Genomic DNA, 16,262 nt, shown 5'->3' on the forward strand with positions numbered 1-16,262 from the left:
TATCTTCAAACCTCTACATATCTTAGAACATTTTTTTATCTAATCATTTATCAGAGACATGAATAGAGATTACTGATACTTTATTTCTCTGCTGGTGAAATGAGCCAGTTCAAGCCAATTAGATTATATTAAAAGGAATAATTCTGGAAAGCTGCTTTGGGTTGAATTCATTGAGCTCAAGGTCTGAGGTCAGGGGAGTTGCCATGCTGAGTCAGGAGAGAGAAGAGAAAAAGAGATAGGGTGTGTGGAGAGAAAAGAGAAAGAAAGAGGAAGAAGAAAGTAAAGGAGAAACAAGAGGAGCAGGAGGAGAAGAGAGAGGGAGAGAGAGAGACAGAGACAGAGAGACACAGAGACAGAGAGAGACAGAGACAGAGAGAGACAGAGAGAGAAACAGAGAGAGAGACAGAGACAGAGAGACAGACAGAGAGACAGAGACAGAGAGAGACAGAGATTCGTCCATAGTTCATAACCCAGACCAGTCATCCCAGGCTCCTGTGGTCTCCATGGCATATCTCAGTTAAGCGATCCTTGTGTGTGTGTGTGTGTGTGTGTGTGTGTGTGTGTGTGTGTGTGTGTGTGTGTGTTTGCAATCTGAACATATTCAACAATTTGGTCATTGATAAGGTGACTATGAACATGCATTTTTAAATTGTCGCTAAACGTCTACAGTAACTTAATAGCTTTTGTAAGACTAGGACTTTACGTTAAACCTCTCTTGGGTTTAGATTTAACATAACTATTTTAAATTGAAGCTATAAGTTTTTAACTTATAAACATAATTCATAAAGAATCTGGGGAATTTTTTAATCTTTATGTAGTGTAGAACATAACAGTTTCCTGCATGGGTTAGTGTATAAAACATAGCTATATCGTAGTAATGCCAGCAGAGCAAGGCTAGACTTATATTGTTAAATCAATCTCTGTTAGCGTGAATAGACCTGAGGTCACGAGAGACATATTTTAAACCCTTTTAATGATTTTTAATCAACCCTAAACCCTTCCCCAGCAGGTCATTGGTAAATATTTTAGCTTCTTCTTTTATTGTTTTTCAGTTTTAAAATTAGTTATTTTCTTTATTTACACCCAAATGTTGCCTCCTCCCAGTCTCCCGTCCCAGAGCTCTTCACCCCATTCCCCATCCTTTCACCTCTGAGATGGTGCGCCCATCCCTGGGCATCCCCCTTCCCTGGGGCATCGAGTCTTGACAGGATTAGCTGAGTCCTCTGCCACTGGGGACAGACAAGGCAGTTGGTCCACTTGAACCAGCCCATGTACGCTCTTTGGTTGGTGACTGAGTCTTTGGGAGCTACCAGGGGTCCAGGTTAGTTGGTACTGTTGTTCTTCCTCTGAGGTTGCCCTTCCCTTCACTTCTTTTAATTCTTCTCCTAACTTTCCCACACTGCACCACCGACCTCAGTCGAGTGGTTGGCTTTAAGGATCTGCATCTGTCTCAGTCAGCTGCTGGCAGAGCCTCTCAGAAGACAGCCTTGCTAGGCTCCTGTCTGAGAGCACAGCAGAGCATCAGTAACAGTGTCAGTAAGAGTTGGTGCCTGCTCATGGGATGGATCCACATTGGACCAGTCATGGGATCGCCTTTCCTTCACTGTGTGTTCCATTGTGTCTCTGCATTTCTTTTACACAGGAACAATTGTGGGTCAAAAATCTGCAGGTGGATTGGTGTCCCCATCCCTCCACTGGTGACCCTGTCTGACTACTAGAGGTGAGCACTTCCGGTCCCATCTCCTCACTGGTGGGCATTTGGGCCAAGGTCTCTCACATCTCAGATCTCTAGGACTTTCTAGGGGTTACCACCTTCCATGATGGCATACCCCCCTCTCCCCGAGTGCCTCAACTCCCATCACCCACCCCTGAGAACAGCATGTTTCTATTCATTCTCCTGGCCCTCTGGGCTTCTCTCTCCTGTCTTCCCCCCAATGTCTGATCCTGTTCTCCCTTTTCCCTTCTCCCTCCCCTCTGCCACTCAGGTCCCTCCCTCCCTCTGCCTCCCATGATTATTTTGTTCCCCCTTGTAAGTGAGATTGAAGCACCCTCACTTGGGAGTTCCTTCTTGTTTAACTCTTCAGACTGTGGGATGTATCATGAGTCTTCTGTACATTTTGGCTGATATCCATTTTTCAGTCAAGGGACAATCTGATTTGCTTCCAGTTTCTGGGTATTATGAATAAGGCTGCTGTGAACATAATGGAGCATGTGTCCTTGTGGTATTGTGGAGCATCTTTTGGGCATATGCCCAGGAGTTGTATAGCTGAATCTTCAGGTAGAACAATTTCCAGTTTTCTGGGGGAACTGCCAGACTGATTTCCAGAGTGGTTGTTGCTGCTGAACATTTAAGTGATTGTCAGCCATTTGAGATTCCTCTGTTTAGAATTCTCTGCTTAGCTCTGTACCCCAATTGTTAATCAAATTGTTTGGTTTGTTGGAGTCTAACTTCTTGGATTGTTTATATTTTTTTGGATATTAGCGCTCTATCAGATGTAGGGTTAGTGAAAAATCTTTTCCCAATATTTAGGTTGCCATTTTGTCCTATTGACAGGGTCCTTTTCCTTACAGAAGCTTTCCAGTTTCAAGAGGTCTCATTTATCAATGGATGATTGTACAATCTGAGCCAGTGATGTTCTGTTGAAGAAAATATCCCCTCTGCCAATGCATTTGAGGCTATTTTCTACTTTCTCTTCGGTTAAATTCATTGTATCTGGTTTTATGTTGAGGTCCTTGATCCACTTGGACTTGAAATTTCTGCAAGGTGATAAATACGGATCATTTTGCATTCTTCTAAGTGCAGACTGACAGCTAGACCAGCACCACTTGTGAAGATGCTTTCTTTTCTCAACTGTTTCACTTTGGTTCTTTGTCAAAGATCAAGTTTCCTTAGGTACGTGGATTATTTCTGAGTTTTTGATTTTATTCCCTTGATCAACTTGTCTGTCTCTGTACCCATGCCATGCAGTTTTTATCACTATTTCTCTGTAGTACAGCTTGAGAGCAGGGATGATGATTCTTTATTGTTCAGAATGGTTTTGGCTCTTTGTTTTTGCTTTTGTTTTGTATTCGGTACGAAGTTCGGAATTGCTATCTCCATGCCAGTGAACATTGTGATGGAATTTTCATGGGTATTGCATTGAATCTGTAGATTGCTTTTGGGATGATGGCCATTTTCACTATGTAAATCCAAGCAATCCATGGACATGGGAGAGCTTTCCATCTTTTCAGGTCTTTTTTGATTTCTTTCTTCAAAGACTAAATTTTCTGTCATACAGTTTTGTCACTTGATTGGTTAGAGTTACACCAAGATATTTTATACTAACTGTGGCTATTGTGAAGGTTGCAGTTTCTCTTATTTCTTTTCCAGCCTCTTAGAAAGGAAGACTCCTGATTTGTTTGAGTTAATTGTATATTCCTTCATTTTGTTGAAGTTGTTAATCAGGTGTAGGAGTTCTCTGGTAGAATTTAGTGGTCTCTTATGTATCATCCCTGTATAGTGATACCTTGACTTCTACCTTTCCAGTTTGTATCCCCTTGATCTCCCTTAGTTGTCTAATAGCTCCAGGTGGAATTCCAAATTCTGTATTGAATAGACAGGGAGAGAGTGGGCAAACTTGTCTTGTTCCAGATTTTAGTGGGATTGTCCGAGTTTCTCTCCATTTAACTTGATGTTGACTCTTGGCTGGCTGTATACTGCTTTTATTTTGTTTAGGCTAGTTTTCTGAATTTGTTATCTCTCCAAGATTTTGAACATGAAAGGGTGTTGGATTTTGTCAAGGGCTTTTTCATCATCTAATGAGATGATCATGATTTTTTTCTTTCAGGTGTTTTACATAGTGGACCACATTGATGAATGTTCTTATATTAGTCTATCCTTCCATTCCTGGAATAAAGCCTACTTGATTTTGGTGAAGACATTTTTCATGTGTTCTTAGAGTCAGTTTGCAAGAATTTATTGTTTTTGCACTGACGTTCAGAAGTAAAATTCATTTGAAGTTCCTTTTGTTGGGTCTTTGTGTGCTTTAGGTATCAAAGTGATCCTGGCTTCAAAGAATGAATTAAGTAATGTTCCTTTTCTTTCTATTTTGTGGCACAGTTTGAGGAATGTTGATATTAGCTGTTTGAATGTCTGGTAGTATTGTGCACTTAAACCATCTTGTCCAGGCTTTTTGGGTGGGAGGTTTTTGATTACTACTTTTTTCCTTATGGATTATAGGAGGTTTTAGATAGTTTACCTGATCTTGAGTTAACTTTGGATGTGTGTCTCAAAAATCATCTATTTCATGTAAATTTTACAGTTTTGTCAAATGTAGGCTCTTATGGAAGACTTTTTCTTTTATTTCCTCAGTTTCTTTTGTTATGTCTCCCTTTTCATTTCTGGATACTGTCTCTGTGCTCTTTATGTAGATTGGTGTATCTCTTTTGTTTTTTTCAAAGAAATCTTTGCTTGGATTGTCTTACAGTTGGATATACTATAGTTGTGGGATACCTGTTGAGGTAAGCTTCTACCAAAAAGTGGAATGGTAATGTATATCCTGTGCTATGTACATGTTGAAATATGTAATCTGCTTCTTCATTTTTATTTTACAGGGATGACTGTTTCCCCAGAAAATCAGGGATCAGTTTACCTCAATTCCCAGCTATACCTCTCCTGGGCATATAGTCAAAGGACAGTCTATCCTATCACAAGGACATCTGCTTATAGCAGTTTTATTAATAATAGCTAGAAACTGGAAGCATCCTAGATCTTCTCCAACCAATGAATGATTAAACAAAATGTACATTGATAAGTGGAATATTACTGAGGTTAAAAAACTAACATCATGAAATTTTCAGGCAAATGGATGGAACAAGAAAAAAATCATCCTGTGTAAGGTAACCCAGACTATATACAAATATAAACCATATAAAAACATGGTATATATTCACTTATAAGGCGGATATAAGCTGTAAAGTAAAGGGCAATTATGGTCAGTTCACAGACCCAGAAAGACCCAAAAAAGGATGGGTCAATCAGGGATTCATAGATCTCTATGGAAAGAGAGATGTGGTGAGTGGGGATGCGAACAGAAGATTGTGCTTTGGAGATGGAAGGAGAGTATATTGTAGTGAACAAGTAGAAGTGTGAGCCATTTTAGAGACAAGGTAGAGATGTTGTGCAATGGAAACTCCTAGGAGTCTAAGAAGGTGACAGGAAATGAGAGATATAGTAATGAGGGATATGGAGACTAATCCAGCCATCGTCTGTAACTAAGCAAGGTTTCCAGGAATTGGAACACCAACCCAGCCATAAAACATTTGACGTACAATTTGTCCTGCCTACAAGATGTGCTGTGATAAAAGTGGTGTAGAAATTGATGTAGTAACCTGTGGGTGTTGTGCCTCTAAGTGGTGCCCAGTGGACATTGAGGGAGGCTCCTATACTATTCTAATATTATGAGTGCACATCTCTGATGGCATATCAAATGGCATAAGATAGAAGATCTCAGAAAGCTAGTGAGTCTCAGATTGGTACAGTATAGGATGATGGCTGCTTCTCCCAACTTCACTGAAGTCCCCTTAGGTCCTGGCAGTGGCACTGGGGTGATCGGCTACTCCAGAACTCATGTCAGTGGTCCAAAGGCTATACTAAAAAAATGCTTACAGCTGTATTCTGGTCTTGAGAGTCTGTTTCCCTTGTTAGTGATTCCACCTCCCTCAGTCCTCCTAGATCTTGGTTCCTACAGTTGCCAACCAATATCTGCTGGTCCAGCCTGAGATCAATGCCATGAGAGGGAACACTGCCTGGAGGGCCAGGAACACAAGTCTAGATATACCAGAGTCCTAGAATAGAAGCAAACAAGATCAGAAAAAAAATTAATGAATGGATCACTAAATGTATTCCTTTTTTTTTTTGGTTCTTTTTTTCAGAGATGGGGATCGAACCCAGGGCCTTGCACTTCCTAGGCAAGCGCTCTACCACTGAGCTAAATCCCCAACTCCTAAATGTATTCTTTTATTCTCATAGCCGTGTGCTGTGATAAGGGTAGTATAGAATGGGGGGAGTGGCATGTGGGTGCTTTGGCCTCTGAATGGGCTTCAATGGACAGTGAGGGAGGCTTCCATATACTCTAATACAAATAATTGTCTTCATCTTCAGAGAGGCTCCACACAAACTGATGGAAGCCAATGCAGGGAAGCACAGCTAAACATTAGGTGGAGCTCTGGGAATCATATGGAAGAGGGGAAGAAAGAATTTTAGGAGGCAGAGGTTAAGAACACAACAAGAAAACCCACAGAATCGACTAACCTGGTCTTGTAGGAACCAGGGTCTCACAAAGCCTGAACCATCAACCAGGAAGTCTGCATGGATCTTACCCAGGCCCTCTGTATGTTTTATGATTGTGTAGCTTGGCCTTTTTTTTAAATTTATTCATCTATTTTATGTATATGAGTACACTGTAGCTGTTTTTAGACACACCAGAAGAGTGTATCAGATATCATTACAGATGGCTGTGAGCCACCATGTGGTTGCTGGGATTTGAACTCAGAACCTCTGGAAGAGCAGTCAGTGCTCTAACCACTGAGCCACCTCTCCAGTCTTCTTGTGAGACTCCTAACATTGGAAGCAGGAGCTGTCTTTGTCTCTGTTGCCTGCCTTTAGGATACTTTGCTCCTCCTGTGTTGCTTTGTCTAGCCTTCATAGGAAAAGAAGTGCCTAATCTTACTGCAAGTTGATTTGCCAAGGCTGGTTGATATGCATGGGAGTCCTCCCCTTTGTTCAAGTGAAAGAAGGATGATGGGGGTGGAAAAGTGGGGTGGGAGGGAGTAGAGGCTGAGAAGGGAGGGGAAACTGTGTTTGGATGTAATATATGAGAGAAAAATAAATAACTATAAATAAATAAATAAATAAATAAATAAAGAATAAACTTTGGTCTTTTACAACACTGCTGAGACTTTTACAGACTAAAGAATTTTGAAAGTGGAATAAGTGCATTTTTGCATTATGATATTGCCACCAACCTATGTATGCCAGAGAATGTGGTGATTTGAATAAGAATGACTCATATATTTGAATATTTTGTCATCAGGAAGTAGCACTTTTTGGAGGTGTGGCATTTTTGGAAGAAATGCATCATCAAAGGTGAGATTTGAAGTTCAAATATCTTCATTTCATTTAAAGTCTACTTCAGTGTTCAAGCCAGGCCAAATGTCTCTCTCTTTCTGTTGTTTGTGGATCCAGAACCACAATTTTTTTTACCAGGACCATTTTTACCTGTACTCTGCTATGCTTTTCACTATGTTGACAATGGACAAAAACTCTGAACCAGCAAACCAGCTCCAATCCTTTACAAGAATTGATGTGGTCATGGTGTCTCTACACAGCAATAGAACAAAGTAGACTAAGATTGGTAAAACCTACTTAGAAAAATATTGTAATGTAACGTAAGAGTTGTCATCAAATTAAGATTTTCATATTTCAAACTTGGGAAAATATAAAAATAGTTTCCATATTATAATAGTAAAGCTGTTAAGAGTGTGGAAAATCTCCTACTATACATATTTGTGGTGATAATTTTTTTGAAATATATATATTATTAAATGGTCATCCACTGGATTGTGTTTGATTAATTCACCAGGGGCAACTGTGGAACTTTTTATAATTTTTAACCTATGATACTCATATGTCTTAGTTAGGGTCTTATTGCTATGAACAGATACCATATCTACATCTTTACCTGAAGGAAGCCAGGAACAGACTGAGCACCTTCAGGCAGCTAGGAGGAGGGTCTCCAAGCCCTCAGTGACACACTTCCTTCAACAAGGTCACACCTCCTAATAATGCCATTCCGTGGGCCAACCATATTCACATTCCACTCCCTGACCTCCATAGGCTTGTTTTTAAACCAAGGAGTCTATGGAGGCCATACCTAAACATAGCATAATAAAAAAGTACATTTAGTTCAACTTCCAAAGTCTCCATAGTCTATAGCAGCGTCAACAATGTTAAAAGTCCAAAGTTCAAAGTCTCTTCTGAGATCCATCCAGTCACTTAACTGTAATCCCGGAATTAAGACAGGCAACCAGCTGGGCAAACTCCAAACTCTGCCATTTCCATGTCTGATGTCAGTGTGGTCTTCAGATCTTCAACTCCCTTTTCATCTTTGTTGACTACAACAAACTTCTTTCTCCTGAGCTGACTCCACTCCCTGTTAGCAGCTTTCCTCAGCAGATGGCCCGTGACTCTGGCATCTTTAACATCTTTGGGTCTCCAAGGCAGCTTCAATGTTACAGCTTGTTTCAATGTCTGGGATCCACACATGATCCTCCAAAGGGCTGCCTTCACTTCTCCAGCTCTGCCCTCTGTAGCAGTTTAACTGCAGGCTGACCCACACCACACTGTTGCTGTTGTTCTTAGTGATCATACCATAGTGCTGGCGTCTCCAATACACTGGGGTCTTCTGTTGCATCTAGGCTTCACCAATAGCCTCTCCTAGCTCTCTTCATGGTGTCAAGCCTTAACTCCTTTGCCTGACCCCTTCAGTCCTGGGCCATCAGATGCAACTGAGGCTGCACCTTCACCAATGGCCTTCCAAGGCCTCTCACAGTGCCCAGCCTCAGCTGCTCTCCATGACCCTTTCATGCCTTCAAAACCAGTACCAGCTGGGTGACTCTTACACATTGCCAAGTACAGCCACAGCATGAGGTACAACCTTGGCATCTCTGGAACACAGCTCTCAAAAAACACTTCCCAGAGATTTCACCTCAGTGATGCTGGTCTCTTTCTTAGCTCCAGTTAACCAGCATCAATTGTCCCAGGAATCTCCTTCTCCTCTTGAATATAAAGCTAGAGATATGGCTGAAGCTGCTGAGTTCTGCCACTTGCAGGAGCTGGAACATGGGCCCCTTGTTCTATTACATTTCTAACTCCTTCACTGCCTAAACTTGGCTGTCCTGGATCTTGCTCTATAGATTGACCTTGAATTTAGAGATCTGTACACCAGTCTCCTGGGATTAAAGATTTGTACTAAGTTGCCTGGAGCTAACCTAGCTGGGTGGGATCTTACCCCAAGGTCATTACTCCCTTAATTCAATTTAATAATCTTGAACACAGGATTCAGTTCCATTTCACTCCTGGTGTTTCTTTAATACTTGAACCATATATTTTGTATTTTTCTTTTATCAACCTCCCTTTTTTCATTTAAGATGTTCTTCATGAGACCTAGAGAACAAAATCTATGATGGGTGTTTCTGAGACTTCCTTTGTCAATGCAATTAATCTGAGTATTTTCACCTTATCCTCAGGCAGACTCTTCAGACAGGGCAAAAAGCAGCCACATTCTTCACCAAAATACCACAAAAGCAATCTTTACAGCACATATTGAAATTCTTCTCTTCTGAAACCTCTTGGGCCAGGCCATTCTACTGCTTTCCCAAAATCCACATTCTTCTAAACAAAAACATGGTAAGGCCTATCACAGCAATATCACAGCTGGTCCCTGGTACCAGTTTCTGTCTTAGTGATTATTTCTGGGAACAGACACCATGACCAATGTAAGTTTTATAAAGGACAACATTTAATTGGGGCTGGCTTACAGGTTCAGAGGTTTAGTCCATTACCATCAAGGCAGGAGGGTGGCAGCATCGCAATATCCAGGCAGGCCTGATGCAGGAGGAGATGTGTTCTATGTCTTCACCCGAAGGAAGCCAGGAACAGACTGAGCATCCCTTGGCAGCTAGGAGAAGGGTCTCCAAGCCCACCCCACAGTGACACACCTCCTCCAATGAGGTCACACTTTCTAATAGTGCCACTCCCTGGGCCAAGCATATGCAAACCATCACATTCCACTCCCTGGGCCAAGCATATGCAAACTATCACACCATAGAACCCAATATCACCTGTAATACATAAATATGTATACATTCATAATTATTCATAGCAGCTTTCAAATAGCATAAAATAAAAACAATCTATGAACACCGGTCAAACAAAATGTAATGTCTCTCTATAATTGTGGGTTGCAATTTATAAAATACAATAAAATTTTTATATACCTATAATGCTTTATTCTAAAAGTGTTAAAATATATTTATCTTAGCCATTAAAACAAAATACATATAAATGTAATATATGTGCAATTTGTAGTACTATCTTACAAAACAGATAAGAAAAGGAATAACATATATTGTTCAAATCTATTTTAACAGATGTTCAAAATATATAAATGCAAAGTAACATAAGTAGTTTAATAATTCTAAGTGGAAATATCCTGTTAGGCTTATATTAAACTTATATGTCTGGCTTTATGAAATAGAAAAGGCTATTTAGAATATTTTAAATAATGATTTTTACAACCTAAATTGGATAAAGTTCTAGTATGAAGAAATGTCAAAAGTAGCATAAAATGAAGTATCATCTACATTATAGTAACAAATCTAGTGTTCTTGAAATGAAGTCCACTATTATTTTACTCTTTGCTATAAAAATTTATTTTTCCAGATTGACTTTTAAGAAAACCCATGATTCTTTGTGAGTATATTGTTCAAAATATAGAAGAAAGGATACTACAAAATGAATTTGAAAGTATAAAGTTGGGGTCAGGGTACAGATAGGTTATTTTTCTGCCAGCGAAATGAGCCAATTTAGATTATATTATCCAAATTAGATTATACTAAATGGCCAAGGAAGTTGCCATGGGGAGGGTAGTTTTGGAGCAAAAAGAGAGAAAGGGCCAGAAGGAAGAGAGAGAAGATAGACCTTAACATCTGGATTTACATAGTGAAGAGACACTGGGCAAAAGACAGCCCAATCTCTGTGCTGGAAAGTTCAAGGTAGGGGGAAGGGCATGCCAAGTAGGGAGAACCTGGAGGCCAGGTTTACTTTGATATGTAAAATAGATAGCTCAGTTTCTTTATCTTGGGTCCTAAACCAAAATGGTACGTTTTATGGTACTTGCGTACATATCAAAACAAAAATAAAACAAAAGAAAGATTAAAAGGAAGGAAAGTACAGTCCACTTCGAAGATAATAAAACTGCAAATTACTGTGGATTTCCTTTAATAACAAACATGTAAAAAGCTATAAACAAAATTACAGGCAGAAATGTAGAACAGCATGTTTAAAAATAAAACTAAATGTTAGAATGTATATATTTATACTCATAAAAAGCAAAAAGTAATTTAATGAGGTCTACACAGCTTGTTCCATAAAAAGTAAATAATGGAATTCTCTGTTTAAACAGAGGGAGGAAGAGTAAGGAGAAAAAGAAGAGGAAAAAAGGGAGGTAGGGAATAAAGTCATGATAATTTTCTAGAAAGAATATGGTTTTCTGTTTGTTCAAAATTGCTACCCAAAAAAAGGTAACGAATTTTATTTCTAAGTATCTCAGAAAGTTTTTGGTTTTTCATGTAGTAAATAAAATCTTTACTTACCAGTAACTGTGTATTTAAATAACATGCCTATTTTTCATACAGTATGTCCGTTATTAAATTTCAGTTTTTAATGGAAGATATTGTCGCGAAATTCAATCTTGAATATGTTTAAATATTATAATAAATATATGCATAGCAAGTGCAGTATTAGTTAAATAATGTGCATGGAAATACCCGGGGCACTAGAATTACAGTCACCTATTCACTGCACAAAGCCAAAGTCTTGCGACCAGGTCGTATAGGGACAAAGGAAAAAAAAAAAAAAAAAAAGCTGTTACTATTTGCATAAAGATCAAGTTCCTTGAGCCACAAATTGCTTCCGGGTTGTTAGGTTCCTTATCCTTTTACTGCGCAGGCGTCCATGTGCAGTGATATCTTAAAAGTAAAAAAAGATCCGGCTGAGTAAACAGTCGGGTTTTTTTTTTTTTCTTTTTAAAATACTGTTTAATTAGGAAGATAAAATAGTTTGTGTTTGTTTTTCTTTGGCCGTCTCGTTTCCGCAACTTTAACTTTTACCTATGTGTGGAACGACTTCCAGGTTAATAAATAACACTTGAAAAATATCTCGGCGGAGCAACACAACTCGTATCACATTGTGATCTAAAAATGGTGGACCTGAACAGGGAGGTGAATATTTAAGGATGTGGAATTAAGCCGACTCTGAAATTTGGAAAAAAATAAGTTCCTGTGGGTCATCGCAGTGAGTAGGAAATTCCATTCGCCTTTTAAAATCGAATCACGTTTTATAACCGCGTTTTGGGAGGACATGAAGCCAGAATCTGACGACTTTCTACCGCCGCCCGAGTGCCCGGTGTTTGAGCCGAGTTGGGCGGAATTCCGAGATCCACTTGGCTATATAGCTAAAATCAGACCTATTGCGGAGAAGTCAGGCATTTGCAAGATCCGCCCACCTGCGGTAAGCTTCTAAAATGAAACTTGAAGTTAAATAATATGATCGACAGTGGGTCTACTGTGTCCCTTAACAAGGCCTTGGATTTAAGAACAAATATATATAAATATATAAATAATATACTATTTGAATCTTTCCAGTTCCTTGTTTCATACTGTAGAAGAGTCCTGTAGCCATCCAAATTCCTTGTGGTTAGAACTTGAAATGCTTCTGCAGCTGTGCAATTAGTACATTTTCAGTTAACGAGTTGCCTTTTCTACGTTTCAAGTAAGAAAAATTCAGTATACTAGCAGCCGCATAACTGGAAAAAGAGATGGTATACAAGTTTATATTTCTATATTTATATTGTTATTGGTCACTTTCCCTCTCACAGTTTCAATATCAGGATTTCGTTGACTTGTTTTTCTTTAAAAAGGCGAAATGAAAAGGGTGTCGAATCCTTGCTTCAGTTTAAATTTCTGTTGATTGGCAGGATATGCCTGCACTCTGTTTTACCATGAACAATTACTTGTTGGCTTCACTAGCAAGCCACATTTAAATGAGCTTGCAGCATCATATTAAACAGCTAACATTTACAGAATATAAACTTTTTGCACAAAATGCTGCTCTTATGTTTTCAATCTGTAGACATTTTCTTTTCTATTACTTACGTGTTCATCTTTTCCTAAGCATTATGATTTTATTACACACACTTTCCCCAAGTGCTTGAAATAGGGTTATATTGGGGTAAAGGTATATTAGTATTTTATCTGTTAGAACACTTGTAAGACTGACATCTGAGTTTATGCAGATTTGTCTTAAATTGTTTTGTTTGTCCTTATTTTTGAGTTCTTTGGAAGCATATTAACTTTGTGGATCTTTTATTTTTTTTGTCTATTTTTAAAAGATGATTAAGAATTTTAGAAAACAAATAGCAACTTTAACTGACATAAAGCATTAATATGAGAGTATAACAGTTCTCCCTATCTTCATCTTTAAGTTCTTGATCTATTTCAGTGTGTCATAATCATCAGTTTTATTCCTTCTAGGATTGGCAGCCTCCTTTTGCTGTAGAAATTGATAACTTCAGATTTACTCCTCGAATTCAGAGACTTAATGAACTGGAGGTAAAAAATTTGTTTCTATAGAACAATTACAATTCTAATCTTTCTGATTTTACAATGACTTGTATTTAATTTCTGATATCAAATATAGTTTATTGCAACCCACTGTTATCTTAAAAATATTAATTTATGAAGCATCTTCTTTAAAACAAAATATTGATTTATAAAATTCTAGAACATGAAGGTTTTAACATCCAATTATATGGGAGACTAAGGTTAAAGCTACAAAGAAAGTAAAGATAGGATGTAAGTAATCCTAAATAGGAAATAAGAAAAATGGGGTCTAGAATTTTAATCATACCTCTTGTATAATTTTTTTAAAGCATAGGTTATTTATCAGCTAGTCCCCTCTATTACTTCTTCCCCCCACTCTGAAGTGGTTGCCTTTTCCTTTTCTAGTTTATTCTCTCCTGCACCTAAGGGTTAGAGATCATTGTGGAAAAGGGAATAGTGATGTTGAACAAGCAAAGGAACAGGAAGTTTGCTTTGAGAGTATATCTCCTGGAAATGTTAAAGAAACTATGCATAAGAAATCTTACCAACAAGGGAGTGTAAACATGATCTAAACAGGGATGACACCAATAATAGAAAACTCAGGAGCTCTCAACCTTAGAGAAATAACTATAGGGCTCTAAGGAAAGCTGAACGTGGGAGAAATAGTGTGGTGCCCTCACAAGGAATAATGTACCAGTTTGTTATTTCATACCATTTGGTGAGCCCTGAAAACATATACATACACATACAGACTGAGCAAATCATATTTATGTATTTAGAATAAATAATAGAATATTTTGAATGTACATCTATTTGCATTATCAGACTAAGAAGTCATGTATTTGAAAGAGAACAAGGAGATAGTAAACTGGAAGGTTTGGAGAAAGGAATGGGAAGAGGGAAATTATGATAATATAATTATAAAATATATTTTTAAAAAGCAACCAAACAGGAAGTTGAAAGTGGGACAAAAAGTAAGCCCAAGTTACTGACCTTCTTCTTTCCCAGGCCCAGACTAGAGTAAAACTGAACTATTTGGATCAAATTGCAAAATTCTGGGAAATTCAAGGCTCTTCCTTAAAGATACCTAATGTGGAAAGGAAAATCTTGGACCTTTACAGCCTTAATAAGGTAAGAGTAGTTCATAAGAAAAAAAAAAAGGCATAACTAGAAAACATACTTTCTTTTATATATGCTTAGAAAGGAGTACTAAAGTACCTGACAATAATTCTTGGCTTAATGTTTGAGTTATACAGTGGTTAAGTATTGGAAGGATGTGATATTTTTTCTGCATTAAGGGTCATTGCAAAATTTAGATTTCCCTAGTGTGTTCATGATTTATATCCTTTTCTTATCCTTTCAGATTGTGATAGAGGAAGGTGGATATGAAGCAATCTGCAAAGACCGTCGGTGGGCCCGTGTTGCCCAACGCCTTAATTACCCATCAGGAAAAAACATTGGTTCCCTTCTACGGTCTCACTATGAACGGATCATTTACCCTTATGAAATGTTTCAGTCTGGAGCTAATCATGTGGTAAGGGTTGTAACAGACTTGGAACTTGATACAAGATTTGATTTCTTTTGTTTTTATTTCTTTCTTTGTAATCTTGGCATTTATTTTGAATTGTGGGACATTTAAAATTTATTAGTATATTTTGAAATTTTAGGAATAGGCCTTCGGACACTTGCTTATATAAAGCTTTATTATTCTGCCTATGGTAGGTAAACTTTACTGAGCTCCTTTTTATCTTGGGAAGTTATTATTATAAATGAAATCATATACTAGAGAAGTGCAATTACATCAGATTGTTATCTGAAACTATTAAGCTTCCTTGTTTTATCAGTTTCATAGTTTAGGTGTCTAAAATGAGTAAACTAGGATTTGGTTTAACTGAATGATTAATTAGGTATTTTAAATATTACATATATATATGTTAATGTTTTGTTGCTGAACTCACATTCTTTATACATATATATGAGTTTATATGATAATAAATACATATTTTTCTCCATACCAGCAATGTAACACAGATCCATTTGACAGTGAAGAAAAAGACAAGGAGTACAAACCTCATAGCATCCCTCTGAGACAGTCTGTTCAGCCATTAAAATTCAGTTGCTACAGTAGACGAGCAAAAAGGCTACAACCTGAGGTAAACTGTGTTTTCCTTTTAATAAGCTTCCAGAGTTAGTTTACAAATTGAGTTTAGGTGAAAAATCCATGTTCAGAGGACATTTAAACAAATAAATAAACAATCAGGAAAAGGGGAAAAAAGCTGACATGAATTATTAAGCTGAAACTAGTAAGAAATGGGCACTTTCATTTATAATTAATAGTATTTTTTATTTTTATTTGTTCTTTACTTGTTCAGAGTGAATATTCTTATAGCTCTAAACTCATTTTTATTAATCATATATATATATATATTTTTTTTTTTTTGGTTCTTTTTTTTGGAGCTGGGGACCGAACCCAGGGCCTTGCGCTTCCTAGGCAAGCGCTCTACCACTGAGCTAAATCCCCAACCCCTTATTAATCATATTTTTATAAGGTATATAATGAGCTTTGAAAATAACAAATATGCCTAAAAATATAAAACTTTGTGTGTGTTCAAAATGTCATGAAAATGTTAAAATACCTAAAAATGTAAAATATATAATTTTTATAAATGTTCAAAATGTCATGAAAAATGTTATATCTAGCATACTTTTTTATTGGATTTTTTAAAATTTACATTTCAAATAGTATCCCCTTTTCTGGTTTCCCATGCATAAACTGTCTATCCCATCCCCCACAATAAGGGTGTTCCTCCTCCCCAACCACCTACCCCTTCCCTGACATT

The 16,262-nt window shown here is 37.7% G+C and overlaps 1 protein-coding gene and 1 long non-coding RNA gene across 5 annotated transcripts in view; one reads left to right on the forward strand and one right to left on the reverse strand.

Moving 5' to 3' along the window:
* Kdm5d (lysine demethylase 5D) overlaps positions 1-16,262 on the forward strand; it is a 96,122-nt gene that overhangs the window by 860 nt on the left and 79,000 nt on the right. Inside the window, exons 2-8 of one of the 4 annotated variants that reach the window (XM_063280592.1) lie at positions 1,643-1,720; positions 4,594-7,126; positions 11,954-12,331; positions 13,354-13,431; positions 14,431-14,553; positions 14,786-14,956; positions 15,441-15,575. In XM_063280592.1, coding sequence (XP_063136662.1) covers positions 12,182-12,331; positions 13,354-13,431; positions 14,431-14,553; positions 14,786-14,956; positions 15,441-15,575 — 657 coding nt within the window. In that variant the 5' untranslated portion in view covers positions 1,643-1,720; positions 4,594-7,126; positions 11,954-12,181. Of the gene's footprint in view, positions 1-1,642; positions 7,127-11,953; positions 12,332-13,353; positions 13,432-14,430; positions 14,554-14,785; positions 14,957-15,440; positions 15,576-16,262 lie in introns of those variants that run through there. The other 3 variants (XM_063280593.1, XM_008773689.4, NM_001419852.1) reach the window with 3 other exon arrangements.
* Positions 9,539-11,686, reverse strand: LOC134484400 (uncharacterized). The gene is made up of 2 exons (XR_010061846.1): positions 11,416-11,686; positions 9,539-9,882 (listed from the first exon to the last, which is right to left on the reverse strand). It is a non-coding gene; the product is annotated as an uncharacterized LOC134484400 (long non-coding RNA).

This window comes from Rattus norvegicus, chromosome Y, assembly GCF_036323735.1.
Source record: "Rattus norvegicus strain BN/NHsdMcwi chromosome Y, GRCr8, whole genome shotgun sequence".
Taxonomy (NCBI): Eukaryota; Metazoa; Chordata; class Mammalia; order Rodentia; family Muridae; genus Rattus; species Rattus norvegicus.